This window comes from Zophobas morio, unplaced genomic scaffold, assembly GCF_036711695.1.
Source record: "Zophobas morio isolate AGI-343-1 ecotype UQ-CSIRO unplaced genomic scaffold, CSIRO_AGI_Zmor_V1 ptg000012l, whole genome shotgun sequence".
In the NCBI taxonomy this organism is placed as follows: Eukaryota; Metazoa; Arthropoda; class Insecta; order Coleoptera; family Tenebrionidae; genus Zophobas; species Zophobas morio.
In genome coordinates this window covers 15251215-15272693 of record NW_026972117.1, presented here as the reverse complement: position 1 = coordinate 15272693, position 21479 = coordinate 15251215, and the positions used below count along the sequence as shown (strand labels likewise).

General features: G+C 42.2%; 1 protein-coding gene across 12 annotated transcripts in view; it reads right to left on the bottom strand.

Annotated features, from left to right (window-relative positions):
- LOC135127866 (F-actin-monooxygenase Mical) overlaps positions 1 to 21479 on the bottom strand; it is a 150079-nt gene that overhangs the window by 3716 nt on the left and 124884 nt on the right. For 8 of the 12 annotated variants that reach the window (XR_010280291.1, XM_064054522.1, XM_064054524.1 and 5 more), the window contains 4 exons: positions 7978 to 10376; positions 4170 to 7109; positions 3994 to 4023; positions 3631 to 3766 (listed from right to left, as the gene is read on the bottom strand). Coding sequence is in view for 11 of the 12 variants with exons in the window: in XM_064054522.1 (XP_063910592.1) it covers positions 3631 to 3766; positions 3994 to 4023; positions 4170 to 7109; positions 7978 to 10376 (5505 nt within the window). In the remaining variant the exon portion in view is untranslated. The remainder of the gene's footprint in view (positions 1 to 3630; positions 3767 to 3993; positions 4024 to 4169; positions 7110 to 7977; positions 10377 to 21479) is intronic. The other 4 variants (XM_064054528.1, XM_064054526.1, XM_064054521.1 and 1 more) reach the window with 4 other exon arrangements.

Genomic DNA, 21479 nt, shown 5'->3' with positions numbered 1-21479 from the left:
GAACCAAAAAGATTAACAAGAAAAAAGGAAAGAGTACAAGAAGATATGCAGAAATAAGAAACGAGCAAAGATGGAAGAACAAATACGACAAATAGAAGAAAACTTCAACAAGAATGAAATAAGGAACTTCTACCAGGGCGTGAAAAAAGAGAAAAGAGGCTATCAACCACGAGTAATATATTGTAAAGACAAGGACGGCAACCTGATAGGAGACGAACGAGCAAGAATAAAACGATGGGCAGAATACTTTGAAGAGCTGCTAAACGAACAGGATACACAGCAAGATACGAACGAAAGAGTGAACGACTCGGATGACCCAGAAGAAACAATAGAAATTGACGAAGGAGAGATCAGAGAAACACTAAGGCAGATGAAAAACAACAAAAGTCCTGGTAGAAACGGAATAAAGGGCGAGATGGTAAAGTACGAAGGAGAAGCAGTAGCAGCAGAGATACATCGACTAGTGCTAGAATGTTGGAAGGAAGGAAAAATGCCAGAACAATGGAGTGAAGCAGTATTTTGCCCTATATTTAAAAAAGGAGATATTACGAAATGCGAAAATTATCGTGGAATAGCGCTGCTAGACGTAACGTATAAGGTAATGGCCACTTGCATCAACCGAAGACTAAAGCAGCATATGGAAAAAATAGTGGGAGAATATCAAGCAAGGTTTAGGAAAAATAGATCTACTATAGACCAGATATTTATATTAAATCAACTACAAGAAGTACATTACGAACAGGGAATCAACTTATATCTGCTGTTCATAGACTTTAAAAAAGCCTATGACACGGTTAACAGGAAAGAACTGCTAGAAGCCATGTAAGAACTGGGAGTCCCAAGAAAACTAATAAAACTGACAAAGATGACCCTGTAGAGCACCAGAAACAGAGTCAGGATAAATGGTCTGTTGTCAGAACCATTCCAAGTAAGAACAGGACTCTGGCAAGGAGATCCAATATCGACTCCCTGTTCAACCTAGTACTCGAAGCAATAATAAGGAGAAGTGGCATCCACAGAACGAGCACGATATACGAAAAAAGACACCAAAATATAGCCTTTGCAGATGACGTGACATGTATAACGAGAACAGACGCAGAAATGAAGAAAATGACAAAAAATCTAATCAGAGAAGCGAAACGAATGGGTTTAGCGATCAACCAAGAGAAAACGAAGTTTATGAAGATGGAAACAAAACAAACCCCAGCAAAACCACTGAAAGTAACTACAGAAGAAGGAACAACATACGAATTCGAAGAAGTAAATAGGTTCAAATATCTAGGAGTAGTAATTACAAATAAAAACGAAATGAACGAAGAGATAGAAGAACGGATCGCGAATGCAAACAAGAGTGTAGGAAGATTAAACAGATTTCTGAGTAGTAAGAATGTAACACGACGAACAAAGAAACAAGTATATAAGACAATAGTAAGACCTACAGTCCTGTACGCTAGTGAAACATGGACACTAACGAACGAAAAGGAACAGAAGTTGGCAGTATGGGAACGCACGATACTACGAAAGATATATGGAGGTATAAAAGAACTAGACCAATGGAGAAGAAGAACAAACCGAGAGATCGAGGAAATATACGGAGAACCAACAATCACGAAGATAATCAGAGCACAGAGACTAAGATGGCTAGGTCACGTCGGAAGAGCACCAGAGGAAAGGACAATTGGGAAAGTATTAGACCGCTTAAAAGGAGGAAAGAAAAAGAGAGGAAGGCCAAAACTGAAGTGGATAGACGATGTTCGAAAAGATCTTCAAAACTTAGGCATTGAAGATTGGAGATCCAAAGCAGCCGACAGGAACAAATGGAAAATTATTGTTAAAAAAGCCCAGGGTCTTTAAGGCCTGCAGAGCTGAATTATATATACGAACGCCAGAATGCATAAAATTGACCCAAACGTCTCCTTTTCCTAATCTGAGACGATTCTGCATGCTCTAAGTGTGTTTCGTCGCTCAGAATCATCAAAAAATGTTGAAATATAGTTCAGATTTAATAAAAATCGACAAAAATACTGTTTATAGCTAAAATTTGATGGTTTCGTTGCTCTTTCCGAGCCCGTTGGGTTTCTGATTGGCTTAAAACTACAAGAAAATACTTCAAAAGTGACGTTTCTGAAGAATTTTAACAATTTTCTTGTATCTACGAACGCCAGAATGCATAAAATTGACCCAAACGTCTCCTTTTCCTACTCTGAGACGATTCTGCATGCTTTAAGTGTGTTTCGTCGCTCAGAATCATAAAAAAATGTTGAAATATAGTTCAGATTTAATAAAAATCGACAAAAATACTGTTTCTAGCTAAGATTTGATGGTTTCGTTGCTCTTTCCGAGTCCGTAGGGTTTCTGATTGGCTTAAAACTACAACAAAACACTTCAAAAGTGACGTTTCTGAAGAATTTTAACAATTTTCTTGTATCTACGAACGCCAGAATGCATAAAATCGACCCAAATGTCTCCTTTTCCTAATCTGAGACGACTCTGCATGCTCTAAGTGTTTTTCGTCGCTCAGAATCATCAAAAAATGTTGAAATATAGTTCAAATTTAACAAAAATCGACAAAAATACTGTTTCTAGCTAAAATTTGATGGTTTCGTTGCTCTTTCCGAGCCCGTTAAGTTTTTGATTGGCTTAAAACTACAAGAAAACGCTACAAAAGTGACGTTTCTGAAGAATTTTAACAATTTTCTTGTATCTACGAACGCCAGAGTGCATAAAACTAACCCAAACGTCTCCTTTTCCTAATTTGAGACGATTCTGCATGCTCTAAGTGTGTTTCGTCGCTCAGAATCATCAAAAAATGTTAAAATATAGTTCAGATTTAACAAAAATCGACAAAAATACTGTTTCTAGCTAAAATTTGATGGTTTCGTTGCTCTTTCCGAGCCCGTTGGCTTTCTGATTGGCTTAAAACTACAAGAAAACACTTCAAAAGTGACGTTTTTGAAGAATTTTAACAATTTTCTTGTATCTACGAACGCCAGAATGCATAAAATTGACCCAAACGTCTCCTTTTCCTAATCTGAGACGATTCTGCATGCTTTTAGTGTGTTTCGTCGCTCAGAATCATCAAAAAATGTTGACATATAGTTCAGATGTAATAAAAATCGACAAAAATACTGTTTCTAGCTAAAATTTGATGGTTTCGTTGCTCCTTCCGAGCCCGTAGATTTCTGATTGGCTTAAAACTACAAGAAAACACTTCAAAAGTGACGTTTCTGAAGAATTTTAACAATTTTCTTGTATCTACGAACACCAGAATGCATAAAATTGACCCAAACGTCTCCTTTTCCTAATCTGAGACGATTCTGCATGCTCTAAGTGTATTTCGTCGCTCAGAATCATCAAAAAATGTTGAAATATAGTTCAGATTTAATAAAAATCGACAAAAATACTGTTTCTAGCTAAAATTTGATGGTTTCGTTGCTCTTTCCGAGCCCGTTGGGTTTCTGATTGGCTTAAAACTACAAGAAAACACTTCAAAGGTGACGTTTCTGAAGAATTTTAACAATTTTCTTGTATCTACGAACGCCAGAATGCATAAAAATAACCCAAACGTTCCCTTTTTAATTAACTCCCTCCCTTTGGAAGGAACGCGGAATAGTCAGTCACGTTACTCACCAGTGCCTTTGATCGAGTGTCCTGTGTAATTGAGCGGTAATGGCGGCACCGGAGGCGGCGAGCTATTGTCGATCATAGGCCGTTGCCTCACCTCCGAGAAGCTGTTTCGTCGGACCGGCTCTTCAATCACCACGTCCTGTTAACAATGACTTTCAATTCTCTCGATTTTGACACGCGAGAAAAAAAATTCTACAAATTAACTGTACTTGAATACGAAAAACTACAGATGAATGATGGTGTCGAGATGAGTACATGCAACAATAAAGTAAAACCCAATGCAAAAAACGAGGAAAGACAGGCGTGCAAAGAAACCAAACGACACACAAAAATACACATAGTTAAAAAAAAATAATAAATTCTTACAGGATCTCTCAGGTCCAGATTCGCACACGACTGTAAAATACATAATCCAGTTAAAATGTTGTAGACCGTTTAAGCTCGTATTAGTCATCGACATTGTACAAGTTAATAAAACAAATAAATAAATAAATAAAAATGATGGTGATGACTCAATGACTAGTAGCTTCGGTAACAGTTACCTTTGAAACGTCTTTGGCTTTAGGCGAAATCCTAGACAAGAACCCTCTACCGTTGCCCGGGGGACTCTTCTTCGAGAAGAACGTCGTAAACAGCTTAGTAATACTTTTCCTCCTCTCTTTATCTTTGTTCTTCTTCTTCCCCTTTTTGGAATCCATGTCCAGGAGATTCGGATCCGACTTACAAATCTTCTCCACGCTCTTAATACTCTTACTTAAGTCTCCAACCGACATCACGGTATCCTCCCCACTCTTCGACCTCGTAAACAAACCCTCTCGCTTATTCAAAGCCTCAGTGGAGTGCAAAAACGACTCAATTTTAGCCACCTTGGGGACATCTTCTTTCTTACTCAATTTTTCCTTCAACTTTAGTAGTTTATCTTCAGGGCTCAAACCTAACTCTTCGTTTGACAACAATCGAGCCCTTACGCGAGCCTCCTGCTTTAGTTTCTCGGCTGTCCGCTTCGCTTCTTCATGTTTAAGTCTAGGAGGCGCCACTGGAGTTATAAACTCCTCAGAGAACAACTCTTGCCTCACATCAGGTAGGCTAGGATTCTCCTTAATCGGCTCCTCATTGGTCAAACGTTCCGTTTGAGTCACATGGAAACTGACAGGTCGCGACAGTGGCGTAACAAACTGGTCACTCTCGGGTGACTTCAAAGTCGACAAAAGAACATCAGGGGTAGCATACACGCTGGAACCACTGGAATACGTTGAATTTCGATTCGAATCGTCCAAGTTGTGGTTAATTTCAGACACGACGTCAGTCGTAGCCGACCTAGACAACTCAAACTGTCGACTTCGACGTCGTTTCCTCTCCAAACTTTTATTCTCGGCTTTCATTTTATTCATCACCATTTCTTGCACCAACTTCTGGTTCACGTCTCTCTCCTTTTCGATGACGTCTTTTCGGTAGATGACGTCAGGTGTTCGGACAGTGGGTGACAGTTGAAGCGTGAAGTTCGGACTCGGAGGCGGCGACTGCATTTCTTCTTGAATGAGATCGGGTTTCTGGGGCGAATCTTTACTCTTTCGGCGCGACTTTCGCACATCTATCGAATCTTTCACGTTACTAAACTCAAACTTCGACTGGAGTCGTTGACAGTGTTCGTCGAATTCCACATTGTCGACGTTGTTGTGACTAGATTGTTTGGAAGCTTGTTCGGCTTTCAACTTGGCGAGTTTCTCTTCGAGTCGCTTCTTCTGGAAGTTGTTGTTTTCGATCGGGTCTTCCCGTCGCTTGTCGGTCGATATTTCGGTCAGATTTTTGACAGTCGAGTCGCTGCACGTGTTTTCTTCGGTCGTCGTACCCTCCACTATCAATAAACTGTCTTCGTCGTGCTCGGTCGTGCTTTGTTTGGCTTTGAGTTGTTCTAAATCGGATGGCTTCAAGTCGGTAACTGAAGCACCGAAGTTGTCTTGGGTGTCGATAATGCAGTAACCTGTGTTTTTGATTGCTTCGTTCTTCGTTTCCACGACGTCGTTGACGTTCGGGTTTAGACTATCCTCGGCCAGTTCGTCTTCGTCGTTGAAGAGAACGTACCCGTTTTGACTGTCCACCACACCGTCATCACTACTAGTCTCAGTCCCCGTGTCCATGAATTCGATATCGAGATTTTTACTTAAGACACTATTTAAAGCTTCAGTTATGATGGTTTTGTTCAAGTCTTCCTTGCCACAAACGTGCTCGAGTTCCTCCATTTCGGCCATCCGCGGTTTTTCCCCGAAGTTGATTTTCTTCTGGAGAGTCGTCTCCAGGTTGAGGTCGAAGTCGTCACCGAGGTCGTCCGAAACCGCGCCGTCTCGGGCCCAATCGGACAGCTCCGTCTCGGTGAGCGCTGCCGTCGGTTCCGCGATTGAATCAGCTTCCGAATCGCCGGACTTGTCGCCTTCGTTCGACAATTTCCGCTTGACGTGTAAGACGTCGTGGATCTCGGGAAGCACGTCTTTGGTCTCCAATTCGGGTAGTACTTTGGGTTGGTTGAGGGTTTTCTTCTCGCTCGTGATGGACTTCGGGGGTTCACTCGACGCCACCGATCGGTTATCTTCGATTTTCTCTTCTTCCATGCACAAGGAGTCCGGCGGGATCTCGTCGATTCGTACGGTTGGAATCGACTCGAAGTTGAATTCGGGCGTCTTCGGAGCCTCGCCGTCGCTCACCGAATCCGTCGAAATACTATCGTCGGTCTGCTTAGTTTTGGACCAATCGATCTTCGGCACGATGATCGACGTTTCGTGAACGGGGCTCCTCGGCCGGCCTTCGGGTTCGTTGACCACGCCTCCAGTTTCTTCGACTTTCTTCGTGTCGAAGCTCTTCGGAGACGGCGGTGTGAGGATCGGGGACGCTCTTTCTGTGAGTTTGTTGCAGAAGGTCTGCATGGCGGCGCTGACTTCCGGCGCCGGTTTTAACATCTTCTGACAGTCGGTGATGTTGCTGTGGAACGACCTCAACTTGGTGTCCAACGTGGACGCGCTCCCCGACTTCTGTATCGAGCCGGGGCCGCTTTCCCCTAACAAATACTTCTTTTTTAACTCTAAGGAAACCTTAGCCGCTATCCCGCCAGTGCTCTGAGTGCGATTTAGAGCATACCCCTCCGTCCGGGGCAGCAAACTCGGTGCGGTCTTTCTGACGATAGATGGTGCTGAAGGCACTAGAGGTGTGAGCTTGAGTTCGATATCTTGCTGGGGTGAGGCGGTGGGTGCTTTAGCCTTGTCGGAGGGGCGCTGCAAGTAACCACTCGTCACCTGGATTTTCCGCAAGGGGGTGGAGCCCCGGGCGCCGGTGCCGCGCCTCTTGGTCACGTTGGCGTCGTTGAAGGAGGTGAAGGGCAGCTCGCGCGTGGGTGTGGGGTCGTCGTGGGCGAACTCCGAGTCGGTGGAGATCTCGGTGGCGGAGTTGCGCACCTCGCTGGAGGAGTCCGAGGTGCTCTCGTCGGAGACGATCTGCAACAGACGGGTGGTTGCTTGAGAGTGCGGGGACTGGGTTCAGGAAAATTAACACTGAGCGGACGGTAGTCAAGCGGACGTGTACGACGGGTATGGACTTTGCCTGTCTTCGCGTTAATTTCGGGTTAATTTTCCTGAAAGGGGTGCGACAAGCGCAGTCGGCTGCTCGAGCACTATGTATACTAGACAAGGTTATTATGGCGGTGGCGGTGTTTAGACCGGATTGAGTCGCCCTGCGTCAGCTGCAGAAAAAGGGGGCGGAGCGGCGGTGACAGGTCTCGCGTTTTCTCTTTCTTTTTGTGAGAGAGAACATGTGTGAATCGGCTTCCTGCCACCGCCGCACACAGTGTTAGCGTTTGGGTTAGAACAACACTCACGTCAGCAATGGATTAAGTTGCACACCAAAATATGGGAAAGAAAAAACAACAAAAAACAAAAACGACACGCCATAGCCATAGTTACCTTCTCTACCATTGCTTTAACGTGACTGTTGGCCACACAGTGATGTCGTACTCGTCGTCCGGTCAATATTTTGCGAATGCATTATACTACTTAAACATTTAAAAAGCGCCAACACTGATAAACTTTAACAACTCAACACTGAATAAACTTTCGACAACTCAACAATTAACAAATAAGAAGCGTATAAAATCGCAGCTTTCGCGGAACTTCTCCGTCGATTAATCGCGCGCGTACAAAAACGACAAACTATATAAAATTAGAAAATTAGTAAAAATGCTCATTGTAAATTGCAGTCTTTATCTTTGTCCTTGATTTTATTTTTCGACTTTGAATCGAGAGTCCGTGCTCGGGACGCGTTCTGAAGACGAGGCAAGTCCTTCAAGCGGACGATTTCTTTTCTAACCTCTAAATTTGTGGTCGAACGGCTTTTAGTATCGTGTTTAGGCGCTGGTGGCGCTAACATCGCCTTGTGTTTAGGCAGAGGAGAAGAAGTATTGGCTCTCTTACGCTGGGGCGCCACTGGAAGAAACTCGTCGTTGTTATTAGGTTCGGTGGGGGTCTTAGGGTGGTCGTGAGATTTTTGACGTTGAGGTCTTTGCGGAGGAGGAGGAGGAGGAGCCTCCTCTGTGGATTTCTTACGGTTGCGGCGAGGTACTGGAGGCGACGAAGTACGTAATGGAGGAGTTGGGGCCCTCTCTTTACGGGGTTTGTTTACTTTAGCGTATAAATCTTCAATGTTTAGGACCTTTTTGGGTTCCTCTTTAGGGGGGTCGTTGTTTTGGAGGTTCTCCAACTCTTCGATTGTTGCATATTCAGGACTTGGGTCTTTAGAAGGGGTTTTTATTACATCTAACGACTCTTCTATATCAACTACGGGATTAGAATCAACAGTAAGTAGGTTTTGGTTTTGAGCAACTAATTCTACTTCGTTTTTATCTTTTTCTGAGGCTATTTTTTCTTTCATCGATTCTATTTCGTCTGTTATTACTTTCATAGTTTCTTCAATTTCCGATTCTTCATCAGAATCTGTCTCTGAGCTGCTTGTTGAACTAGCGTCGGTACTTTCTTCCTCATTATCATCAACGTCAGGTGATAATTGATCTAAGTCAATATTTACAACATCGTTTTCTTTGACACTATTTTGATTATCGTCTATTACGGATACCACTTGTTCTACATCTACAATTTCGACTTCTTCGTCTTGTATTTTTGCTTCTGTTTGGTCTACATCTACAATATTGTCACACGAGTTTGTGTTGTTCATTTCATCCTGATAACTTAGATCGAAATTTCCCAGTCCCAAGTATTCTGGATTTGGTATAGTGGAAACCGTGATATTGACACACCAATCTTTACTCTCTTGCTTCTCCTGATCTTCCATATTGTCAACAACACTTTCAAAATCTTTGATTGCAGCCTCTAGATTCTCAGAGTAGCGTCTCTGGCTATCCCTCTTTTTCAAATCAGCCAAAGAAAACCTCTTCCCAAAACTCCTTCTAGGAACGACTTTGTCTTTCTCTTTTTCTTTGTCGTTTTCTTGTTCCGCGGTCTCAAACTTCATCATAACTTTCTTAATATCGAAATTACTTACCGCATCCAAGTCCACAGAGGTGCGCGGTTTATTACAATAAACGTCTGTCTTAGACCTGGCCAAAGCGAAGGTTTTCGGTGGTTCTTCTTCATCGACACTTTTCCCAGCGAGAAGTCGCTCAAAATATTTAACGTTGTCTTTTGGTAGTTTACTGACAACGGAATCCGCTCTTCGAGGAACTTTCAACGATCTTTCCAAATTTTTGTATTTAGCGTCGCTCAATGACCTATACGCTTTCCGATCACGTGACTGGTGCTCTAAATCGTCCATCCAGTTGAGAAGATCTTCGATCTTTTCATCAATTTTGTGATCGATAGTTGGGTCACCTTCTGGCTTAGTCTCAGTCTTTAGCGCTTTGAACAAGTCTTCAATACTGCTCGAAATCGCGTCTTCTTTCTTGTCATCCTCTTCCTCCTCGCTTTCCGGCTCCGGCTTAACCGCGTATTTCTCGGGATCAATCGGCTTCATCAACTCCTCCTCGTTCGCCAGGAGATTCTCAATATACGTATCGATCTCCCCGCTATCCTCCAACGGCTCGAAATTAAACCTAACCTCGCTCTTTTTCTCGTCCTCCTTCGTCTTCTCCGGCAGACTCTTCTGCTTGACGAACTTGTTCCTCGGCACGCTCGCGACGGTTTCCGATCGTTTCAAGATCGGCTTTGGCTTCGGCTCCCCGAAGTACTTTTTCGCGTTTTCGAAGTTGGCCGAGACGGCGACCTTCGGCTTACCTATCTCCTTGGGCATGTTCAGCTTACTGGGGGTTCGTTTGATTATTAGGAGCGGTTCGGGGTCGCTCGCGGGGAACTTCGGCACGAATTCCGCCCCGAAACTCTTGCGCTTTTCCCTGGGCGGGAGGATAAAGTTTCTGGAGGGTTTCGGGGGCGGTAACGCGCCGGCGGTCGCGCTTTTCGCGAGGGCGAAATTTTGGGCTTTAGTCTTTGCGTCGTCGGAGTCTATTTCGGGCTCACAACCGGAGACGGCGCTGCTGAATTCGGCCGAATCGTCGTCCGAACCGGGCGATTTCGACTCGGGGACGCGCAAGTGATTGTCGGATAGAATGTCCGGAATTGTGGATAAGTTAGATGACTTCACCTCTGTGTCTGTGCCTGTGTCGGTTTGGACGACTGGGGGCTCCACGCGGACTTCTTGACGGCGGAGCTCGCGGGCGCGGATTTCCTCTTCGCCTTCGGTGGCGGTGTCGCTGTCGTCATCTGGAAAAGACAGATAAAATAGTGGGGGTAGAACGGGGGAGATATACAGGGTGTATAGTGTTAAGTTCCGAGCTTTACCAGCAGATGTGTGCTTACACTTACCATGTGCAAAATATACATTTATTATTACAAATACAATCAATTTGTGTTACATCCTGATTTGGTGTAGGGTCACAATGACGTCACGCGCAGATTTCAAACTGCTTTAAGTTGTTCTAACTTGAAAGCTACACATGTTAGTTTCTCTTCGAGGCATTCTTCACTAAAGCTTTTTAAAATATTTTTTTGAAACTGCTGGCAAAATATTGAACTTAAGTACACTACAGCCTGCATACTGACATACAAAATGCAACATCTATAGCCATGAACCTTCCAAAAACTGTTTTTTAGTAGTAAGAAGCAACTGATTAAATTCTGCCGCAGAAAAATAACAAGTACATGAGTTATTAATAAATTATGCGTCATAGCGTCATACTTATCGTCTCCCGATCCTGGCCAGAGGTCTTTGAAAATGCTTCCAATTATGTTGTTTGTACTCCTTTGCATCCACAATCAGTTTGTAGTATTCTCCCAGTTCTAAGAACCTGATCTTTGTCTTTACCAAGTTGAGTTTCGTAGCGTGCTCCAGAAAAATAAAGCCTGGGGCACTTTAGCAAAGGAGGTAAAAGTTATCTTAGACGTTTATCCATGCAATGATTAACCTCTGACGACAGTGGATCGGAAATAGTTGCTTGTAGCGTTGAAAGAATACTAAGGACTGGTGCAATTTTCCATCTTCGGTAGACTACATACATGTTCCATGTAATAACGCACAATTTTATGACAAGAAAAATGCCACAGATGTCACCTTTGTTTGATGTATATACATCCAAATGTAAATTTTTCAGTTGCTTCAAAGTATAGTAATTTCAAATTCCGTTTCACAGGTGTTATTATAACCTCTTCAAACCAAAATTTTTGACAGTTGGCAAACGCACCTGTGTAAATTTCAACGTTCCAATTTTTATAAGCTGTTGCATTTTATACGTCAGTCAGTGTATATTCAAAATGGTGATGAAATAAAATGAAAAATCATAAATGAATGAAGAAGAGTAAAAAAACACTTAGCCTAATTAGATTTTTCATATGCCATACAATGACTACGCATAATAATTTGTTTAATGTACATTTCTACGTTTTGAATCATTGTGTGACCCAAATTATAAAAAAATACAAATTTTAACGAAATTTGTGAAAGAACATTATTGTTTGTAAGGTTTGTACATATGTGACATGTATTAGTTTAGGAAGGAAAGGTATGTAGAAGTGATGAGTGAACACAAAATGGAGATGTGTGACGCATAGATGCCAATAGGCACTGTAGAATTACTAAATTATTTGACGATGTATTATTATTTTATTAACATTATTACCTTTGAAAATTTGTTAATTATTTAAAAAATTTTAACATTCTAATTAAAATTCTTGAGACTAAATAACAATTATAAAATTTTTAAAAAACATTAGAGTATTTTCACAGTATAATTGATTAAATAAATATAGATAATCCCATTCTATAAGATTAATATTATTTTGGATAAGTAGCAGTGACTATGATAATCCTTATTTTATTATTATTAAATACAGGCGAGCGCAACATTACTGCATTCTCAAATTTTCCAGAAAATGGAGTGAATTGTTCTTGATTTGATCAACAAAAAGATGTCATCGACTTCTGAAATCGATATTACTCAGCACCAAAAAATGAAAAAACTAGGTAATGGCTCACCACGTACTATTTGAAAAAAGCTCATTTATATTTAAAAAACTGTGACTTTTTACCCAGAAATTTCCTCGCTTCTGAAGCAAAATGTAAACTGTATATGTGGCAGTGTAATATTTGAAAAATTTTAATGAATGTCAGGGGTCTCTGGTGTTTTATTCCTGAAAGTGTTTAAAGATCTTGGGAAGCCCTCCGTGTTTTATATTCGAAAAATGTTTAAAAGATCCTGGAGTTATCAGGTGTTTTATATTCGAAAAAGTTCAATGAATTTCCGGGAGCTCTGATGTTTTACATCGGAAGTGTTTTAAAAAACTTTGCGGGCTGTCGTGTTTTATTTTGGAAGATTTGTAAAGAATCTTGGAGTCCTCATGTGTTTTATATTTGAAATATATATTATATTTGAAAGTGTTTTAACGAGTCTTGGAGTGGGCTTTTAAAGATCATGAGATCCTCATTGAAAGCGTTTTAAAAAATCTTGCGGGGGGCCTCATGTTTTATATCTAAAAAAAAATTACAGAATCTTGAAGTCCTAAGGTGTTTTAGAATTGCGACAATTTAATGAATCTCAGGGGCTTCTGGTGTTTTATTTCTGAAAGTTTTAAAAAATATAAAAATATTGAGTGCGGGGAAGAAGGGGGGGGGGCTTGAGTTTTGTATTTGAATAAAATTTAAAGGATCCTGGAACCCTCAGGTTCCATTTTAATGAATCTCAGCGCTCTCTGGTGTCGCTCGTGTTTTATGGGGTCCCCTCGTGGTTTATATCTGAAAAATTTTAATAAATCTTAGGAGCCCCTGGTGATTTACATCTACACGTGTTTTAAAGAATCTTAGGGGGGCCGTTGTGTTTTATATTTGAAAAAAAATTAAAGGATCCTGGAACCCTCCGGTGTTTTATAACGGAAAGTGTTTTAAAAAATCTTGGGGACCCTCGTGTTTTATTTTGGAAAAATTGTAAAGCATTTTGGAGTCCCCATGTGTTTTATATTTGAAATATATATTATATTTGAAACCCTGGGTGTTCTATCTCTGAAAATGTTCTAAAAGATCTTGAGATCCTGAGATGTTTGATGTCTGAAAGCGTTTTAAAAAATCTTGGGGAGGGGGGCTCATGTTTTATATCTAAAACAATTTTAAAGGATCTTGAAGCCCTAAGGTGGTTGATATTTGTGAAAGTTTAATGAATCCCAGGAGCTTCTGGTTTTTTATTTTTGAAAACATTTTAAAGGATCTAAGGATCTTGAAACCCTGAGGTGTTTTATAGGTAATTATAAAATTTTAATGAATCTCAGGAGCCTCTGATATTTTATACCTGACAGCGTTTTAAAGAATCTTGGGAGGGCGCTCGTGTTTTATATTTGAAAAATTTTAATAAATCTTAGAAGGCCCTGGTGTTTTACATTTATAAAATTTTGATGAATCTCGGGAACTTCTGGTGTTTTATAATGGAAAGTGTTTTAAAAAATCTTGGGGGCCCTCGTGTTTTATTTTGGAAAAATTGTAAAGAATCTTGGAGTCCTCATGTGTTTTATATTAGAAATATATATGTATTATATCTGAAAGTTTTTTAAAAGATCTTGAGATCCTTAGATGTTGTATATTTGCAAAAATTTAATGAATTTCAGAGGCTTCTACATCTAAGTGTTTTAAAGAATCCCAGGGGGGGGGCCACTTGTGCTTTATATTTGAAAAAAAAATTTTGAGTATCCTGGAACCCTCAGGTGTTTTACATTTATAAAATTTTAATGACTGTCAGGAACTTCTGGTGTTTTATAACGGAAAGCGTTTTAAAAAATCTTGGGGGCCCTCGTGTTTTATTTTGGAAAAATTGTAAAGGATCTGAAAGTGTTTTCACGAATCTTAGAGGGGACTTCATGTTTTATAGGGACTCTTAGTGTTCTATCTCTGAAATTTTTTTAAAAGATCTTGAGATCCTCAGGTATTTTATGTCTGAAAGCGTTTTAAAAAATTTAGGGAGGGCCTCATGTTTTATATCTAAACAATTTTAAAGGATCTTCAAGCACTCAGGTGTTTTATATTTGCGAAAATTTAATGAACTCAGGGGCTTCTGGTGTTTTATATTTGAATAAATTTTAAAGGATCCTGGAACCCTCAGGTGTTTTATATTTGAGAAATTTTAATGAATCTCAGGGATTTCTGGTGTTTTATAACGGAAAGTGTTTTAAAAAATCTTGTGAGCCCTCGTGTTTTGTGAAATTTGGTGGTCAAATATAATTTAGGATAATGTTCACAAATAGTACAAGGTATTGTATCTTCGTTTTAAAATTTCGGTAGAATTTTTCATGACCTGTCTTTAAAAATCCATATCTTAATTAAGTATTTAAACAAATTTCGGAACACGGTTTTCACCACTGTTTTCAGCTTAAAAATCGATAAATAGTATCAAAAACATTGTCAACTTTTTTGGACGGAAATGAGATAAAAAACTTCTTCGACACAACCTGTTTTTGATTTACTGTACCTTTCATTTGACACTTACACAAAAAAAAACCTATATCCATCCAAAGTAAAGGAGTAATATTTTCCCATTATTACATTATTTACTGCCCTAAAAAACTAAGGCAAAATTTGAATATATATTCAAGAAAAAAATCCGCAGACAAAATTTTAACAAATAAAAATTGCATTAATACAGTGAAATTATTTTTGGAAAATGAAGTTAATAATCACTAACAAGTGTTTTTTTTTTCAATATTTTATGTCAGTAGAGGAGGGCTGGAAATAAACGTGCCCCCCCGGGATTAAACCCCTGGTGTGGGGTCGTCAAAACAGCCCCGCGGACAAGCTCCCGCGTGTTTGTGCCGTGCGTGGAGACCCGTAAGGTGGGATGAAGGAATCCTGGAGGTTGAGCTCCCCTTGGTGCAGTGTGTCACCAAGGCTGGGCAACACGCCTCTTTGGCCTGGATTTCCACCAAAACGGGAGGTCGAGACTAACCCATCTCAGATCAATCGGCTGTGTCGTCGGGTCAGACCGCCGACAGGGTGAGTCCTTGGGGGAAGTGTAGTCTGAGCACGAGTAGCCTCACTAGTTGAGGCTGCGTACTGCAGGATGAGCTTCCCTGGGGGCTATATCCTTCTGCTAGCCCTGACGTCGAAGTTCGACGTCCCCTTGTTGGACTCCGTGGTGGGTGGGGACGCAGGAGGACGAAATCAAAATCCAGATTATGGAAATCGACAATAAAAAAGCCACTGAGGAAGTGCCTTCGGGTGCACCTCAAACAGAAAACCCAGCCAATGTGGGGTCGCAGCCTCCTAGGAGGAAGCGAATCTGCGGGGCTGAGGTAAAAAGGCGGAGGAAGGCTCGTTTGCAGGCGGAGGCGGCGAATACCGACCTGCCGAAACCGGGTCCATCCTCCTCCGGGATAAACCCCAAGGGTAAAGGGCAGGCTACGATAGCCAACCCTAAACAACCCGCGGGGAAAAAGACCTCAGGGTCAAAGAAGAGAGTGAGGTCTTCAACCTCCACACCTCCGGCAGCTGAAAAGCAAAAGAGGATGAGGAGGCAGGAGACTACCTCTAGAGAACAGAGCTACAGGGAGGCGGCTGCAAGTCATCTCCGTGTAGCTGTGATTGATGTGCAGCATCCACTTGGTAAGCTGACTGCTGACCAGGTGGAGATAGTACAAAAGGGCCTGATGGGAGCGCTGGACAGGCAACTGGACCAGTGCTTGGCATCGGGTAGACAAGCAGCCACTTTCAGGGGCATGAAGTACACAGGGGAAGTCCTAAGGATAACCTGTGAAGACGAGTTGTCCCTGAAATGGCTACAACAAACAGTGCGCTCCCTAACACCCTTGTGGGAGGGCGCACAACTTAACGTGGTCTCCTTGGCTGAGCTACCAAGGCTGGTGAGGGCGACCCTGTGGATACCGGGACCACCGGTGGATGCAGGAGTCGTACTTCGCCGCCTGGAGGGTCAGAACCAATGGGCCCACGTCAAAAAATGGCTTCTTTTCCATCGCGAGGCCAAACCCGAGGCTGCCTCTCCAGGCAACCTCTTTGTGTTTGGTCTTGGGATGGAAGAGGCCAAGATAATCAGGGAGAGAGAGGGCAGAATCAACTATATGCTGTCCTCTTTCAACCTGAAACTCAAGGAGAACGAGGCGTCGGCTCAGGAAGGGCGGACCCCTATGGAAGAGGTAGAAACCCCAGGGGGTGAAGCCTCTACCAGTGGGGGCGGGCCCACCTGAGACATATGCCTCGCGTCTCCTAGGACAATTATGGGATTTTTTGGTTGCAGAGATGGCGCTGCAGCAGATAAATTTCATTCAGATTAACCTGCAGCATTGTCGCATGGCGACGACTGTTTTGTGTCGTCGTCTAGACAAGATGCAGAACACTATAGCAATAATCCAAGAACCATGGATAGTAAAATCCAGGATCGCAGGGTTGAGCAATTTAAATGGCACTGTTGTTTCAGGTACCACAATAGAATCTCCAAGGACATGCGTCTACATTCCGAGGAAAATTAAAGCCGTCCTCCTACCTCAGGTCAGCTCCAGGGATGTGACTGCGGTAAATGTTAAGTGTAACATAGGAAGAGGCGAAGAGCAACTGGTAATAGCATCCGTGTACTTACCACAGGGAGCACAGGAACCATGTCCAACATGGGAAATGGCGAACTTGGTGGAACACTGTGATACCGGAAATATAAACCTCATCGTTGGTGCCGATGCGAATGCCCACTGTCTGTCGTGGGGGAGCAAAGACACTAATGATAGAGGAAGAACACTAGCTGAATATCTTTTATCAACAAATCTAGAGATTCTCAATCGAGGCTGCGAACCAACTTTCGTAACATCACGTAGTCAGTCAGTAATAGATATTACACTGGCTACATGGGATATCTCACAATATATAATGGGATGGCACGTCTCTAAAGAGGCGTCAGTGTCAGACCATAGATGGATCATGTATACATCAAAATGTATAGACATGGAGACAAAGACGTACAGGAACCCTAGGCTGACGAACTGGGCTTTATACAACGAAGAACTGGACGACAGACTGGGGACCTCCGTGCAGTCTATACCAACAGAATACAGATCGACAGAAGACATAGAGAAAACCTTGACCATTATCAACGACTCTCTAATGTCAGCGTATGAGAAAAGTTGCCCCCTAAAGAAGGAAGGTCTGGGCAAAGGTACACCATGGTGGAACCGAAGGCTCAGCCTACTTCAATCGGGGCTAAGAAAACTTTTCAATAGAGCAAAAAACACTAAGAAAACTGAAGACTGGGAAGCCTATAAAGAGCACCGGAAAGAGTTTAAGAAAGAATTAAGAAAGAGGAAACGGGAAACGTGGAGATCCTTCTGCAGCGACATAACGTCGACTGCTTCGGCCGCAAGGCTGAAGAGAGTTCTCTCGAAGGACCACACACATCAACTAGGTTTCCTAAAGAAAGAAGATGGCACCTTTACAGCCACCCTAGAAGAGTCCGCAGAACTTTTGCTGCAGACCATGTTTCCAGGCAGCACAAGGACTACCTCTCATTCCAAAAGGGATGTAGCCGGTACTCAACCTTCCCCGAAGGACTGGGCGCTGGCTGCAAAGGTAGTCACGGAGGCAAGACTGGAGTGGGCAGTGGACAGCTTTTCCCCATACAAATCTCCAGGAGTTGACGGTATTTATCCCGCCCTCCTGCAGAGGGGAATGAGCAGACTACGCCCTATTTTGTTGCCAATGCTTCGGGCGTGTCTGGCTTTCAGCTACATACCGAATGCATGGCGAAAAGTAAAGGTTATCTTTATACCTAAGCCAGGACGACAAGATTACACCTTGGCTAAATCCTACAGACCAATTAGCTTAACATCATTCTTGCTGAAAACGCTAGAAAGACTAAGCGAAAAAGAGATTCGGGAGACTGCTTTGAGCAAGCGACCTCTACATCCGAACCAACATGCCTACATCCAAGGAAGATCCACCGATACGGCCCTACACACAATTGTAAACCGTATAGAGTGGGCGATGGAGAACAAACTCTTCACCTTAGGAATGTTTTTGGATATTGAAGGAGCGTTTGATAAAACGACCTTCAAAAGCATAGAGCTAGCCCTACGAGAGCACGACGTGGACCCCACCCTAAGTAGGTGGGTGGCCGGTATGCTGAGGAACAGGGAAGTAATGATTAATGTAGGTGGCACTGAGATCGAGGCTGTTGTAGACAGGGGATGTCCTCAGGGAGGAGTTCTCTCTCCTGTACTGTGGGATACTGTCGTTGACAGCCTGATACGACGCCTCAATGATCTTGGCTACCACACAATCGGATACGCGGACGATCTAGTCATTCTGCTAACAGGAAAAAACGCAGATACATTATGTGAGATAATGCAAGCTGCAGTAAAAATAGTCGAGGAATGGTGCAGCAGACATACCCTCTCCGTTAATGGAGAAAAGACGAAACTAATCCTGTTCACTAGGAAAAGGAAAATTGGCACACTACAGATGCCAAAAATATTTAACACAACGCTTCAACTTTCGGACGAAGTCAAATACCTGGGAGTTGTATTGGACTGGCGACTGAATTGGAAGAAGCATGTTGATGATAAAGTAGAAAAAGCACGCTCGGCTCTTTGGCAATGTCGTAGGGTGGTGGGAAGGTCGTGGGGTTTAAATCCCAAGATCGCCCTCTGGATCTACACGGCAATAGTCAGACCGATGCTGTGCTATGGAGCTTTAGTTTGGTGGCCCAGAGCCAGACAAAAAACAACAGCCCTGCAACTTGAACACGTTCAGAGAATGGCGTGTCTCAGTGTTACAGGAGCAATGAGGACCACTCCCACAGCGGCTCTGGAGACTCTTCTTTGCTTAGCACCTCTTAATCTTCACATAGAGGAAGCGGCAATGACGACGTCTCTAAGACTTCACTCTCTGGGAGTATGGAACAAGCAAGGCCGCACAACGAAGCACACTCGGATCTTAACGGAGGCGTTCAACAGGATACCCTTGTTAAGGCTGGGCTGTGACCGAATGGGCACAAAATTAATATATGAGAAGACATATAGAATATCAATGAATGAAAATTCAGAAGGACGAGCCGACATAGATATCTATGTCGATGGTGCCAAAACAGATAGTGGTTCAGGAGCCGGCATCTACTCCGAACAACTGAACGCACAAATCAGTGTACCTCTCGGCACCCACACGTCTGTCTTACAAACAGAACTGATGGGAATAATGCTGGGAGCTAGAATCATTGCTGAACGTGAAATCGGCAACAAATCAATACGCATACTTACTGACAGCAAGTCTGCACTACTAGCCCTGGACAGCTGTATGGTTCGATCCGGGCTGGTTTGGGAGTGCAGACAAACGCTAAAGTATGTAACGCAGAGGAATAGTGTGGAACTTCGTTGGATCAAAGGACACAGTGGCAACGAAGGAAACGAGAGGGCAGATGAGATGGCGAAGCGAGCCGCGCGCATGCCCTTCTGGGGACCTGAACCGGCAATCACGCCTTCGGTCGCCCTCTCGAACGAACTCGTAAAGCAATATACCCAGAGACGCCATGAGCAGATATGGGTGAAGTTGAGCAGCTGTCGGCATAGTAGAGCTTGTATGGCGACACCAGACCGTAAGTTGACGAAATTTTATCTCTCACTTTCAAGGGACAAACTGCGTAAACTGGTAGGATTCCTTACGGGACATTACCAGTTTAACAAACATCTACATACGATAGGGGTGGTAACAGACCCAATCTGTCGTGGATGCAATGAAGAAGAGGAAACAGCTGAGCACATTCTTCGTGAGTGTCCAGCCCTAGCCTCCTACAGGGAATCCATACTAGGGGACGTCTGGCCTAGTATGGCAAATATCAGGGAGTTTCCACCCTCTGCATTACTCAAGTACATTCAAGCAGTTGGGTGGCTTGACGAGTAGAGGAGCGGGAAAACACCCTGATATGGACTTGGGGAAGGTACAATGGGCCCAAAGGCGAGGCCTAAGTGCCGGCTGGCTACGGTCAGCCCCCATAAATTAAGAATCCAGAATCCAGATGACTGTCAGGAACTTCTGGTGTTTTATAACGGAAAGCGTTTTAAAAAATCTTGGGGGCCCTCGTGTTTTATTTTGGAAAAATTGTAAAGGATCTGAAAGTGTTTTCACGAATCTTAGAGGGGACTTCATGTTTTATAGGGACTCTTAGTGTTCTATCTCTGAAATTTTTTTAAAAGATCTTGAGATCCTCAGGTATTTTATGTCTGAAAGCGTTTTAAAAAATTTAGGGAGGGCCTCATGTTTTATATCTAAACAATTTTAAAGGATCTTCAAGCACTCAGGTGTTTTATATTTGCGAAAATTTAATGAACTCAGGGGCTTCTGGTGTTTTATATTTGAATAAATTTTAAAGGATCCTGGAACCCTCAGGTGTTTTATATTTGAGAAATTTTAATGAATCTCAGGGATTTCTGGTGTTTTATAACGGAAAGTGTTTTAAAAAATCTTGTGAGCCCTCGTGTTTTGTGAAATTTGGTGGTCAAATATAATTTAGGATAATGTTCACAAATAGTACAAGGTATTGTATCTTCGTTTTAAAATTTCGGTAGAATTTTTCATGACCTGTCTTTAAAAATCCATATCTTAATTAAGTATTTAAACAAATTTCGGAACACGGTTTTCACCACTGTTTTCAGCTTAAAAATCGATAAATAGTATCAAAAACATTGTCAACTTTTTTGGACGGAAATGAGATAAAAAACTTCTTCGACACAACCTGTTTTTGATTTACTGTACCTTTCATTTGACACTTACACAAAAAAAAACCTATATCCATCCAAAGTAAAGGAGTAATATTTTCCCATTATTACATTATTTACTGCCCTAAAAAACTAAGGCAAAATTTGAATATATATTCAAGAAAAAAATCCGCAGACAAAATTTTAACAAATAAAAATTGCATTAATACAGTGAAATTATTTTTGGAAAATGAAGTTAATAATCACTAACAAGTGTTTTTTTTTTCAATATTTTATGTCACCATTATGTCATTAATAAATAAAAAAGACGATCAAAGATTGCCAGGAATTTTTAAGATAACATTGGTGCCGCCATCTCTTATTTTATTCGCCGGCCGTTGAGTTGCATGCTCGAAACTATAGGATGGAACTATCTATACGTATTTAAACAATGGCAGTTTTTACTCAGCCCAACACGAGATGCCAGAAACACACTAGATAGATTTCCTTGTATTGAAACCTATGTGTCCCACATCTCCCATATAAAAATAACTGTCTTAGAGTTTATAGTTTATTGCACACTAATGAATCCAAATGAGTTAAAACAACAAACTACTTAATTAAAGATACTAAAACAACTGCGTAACA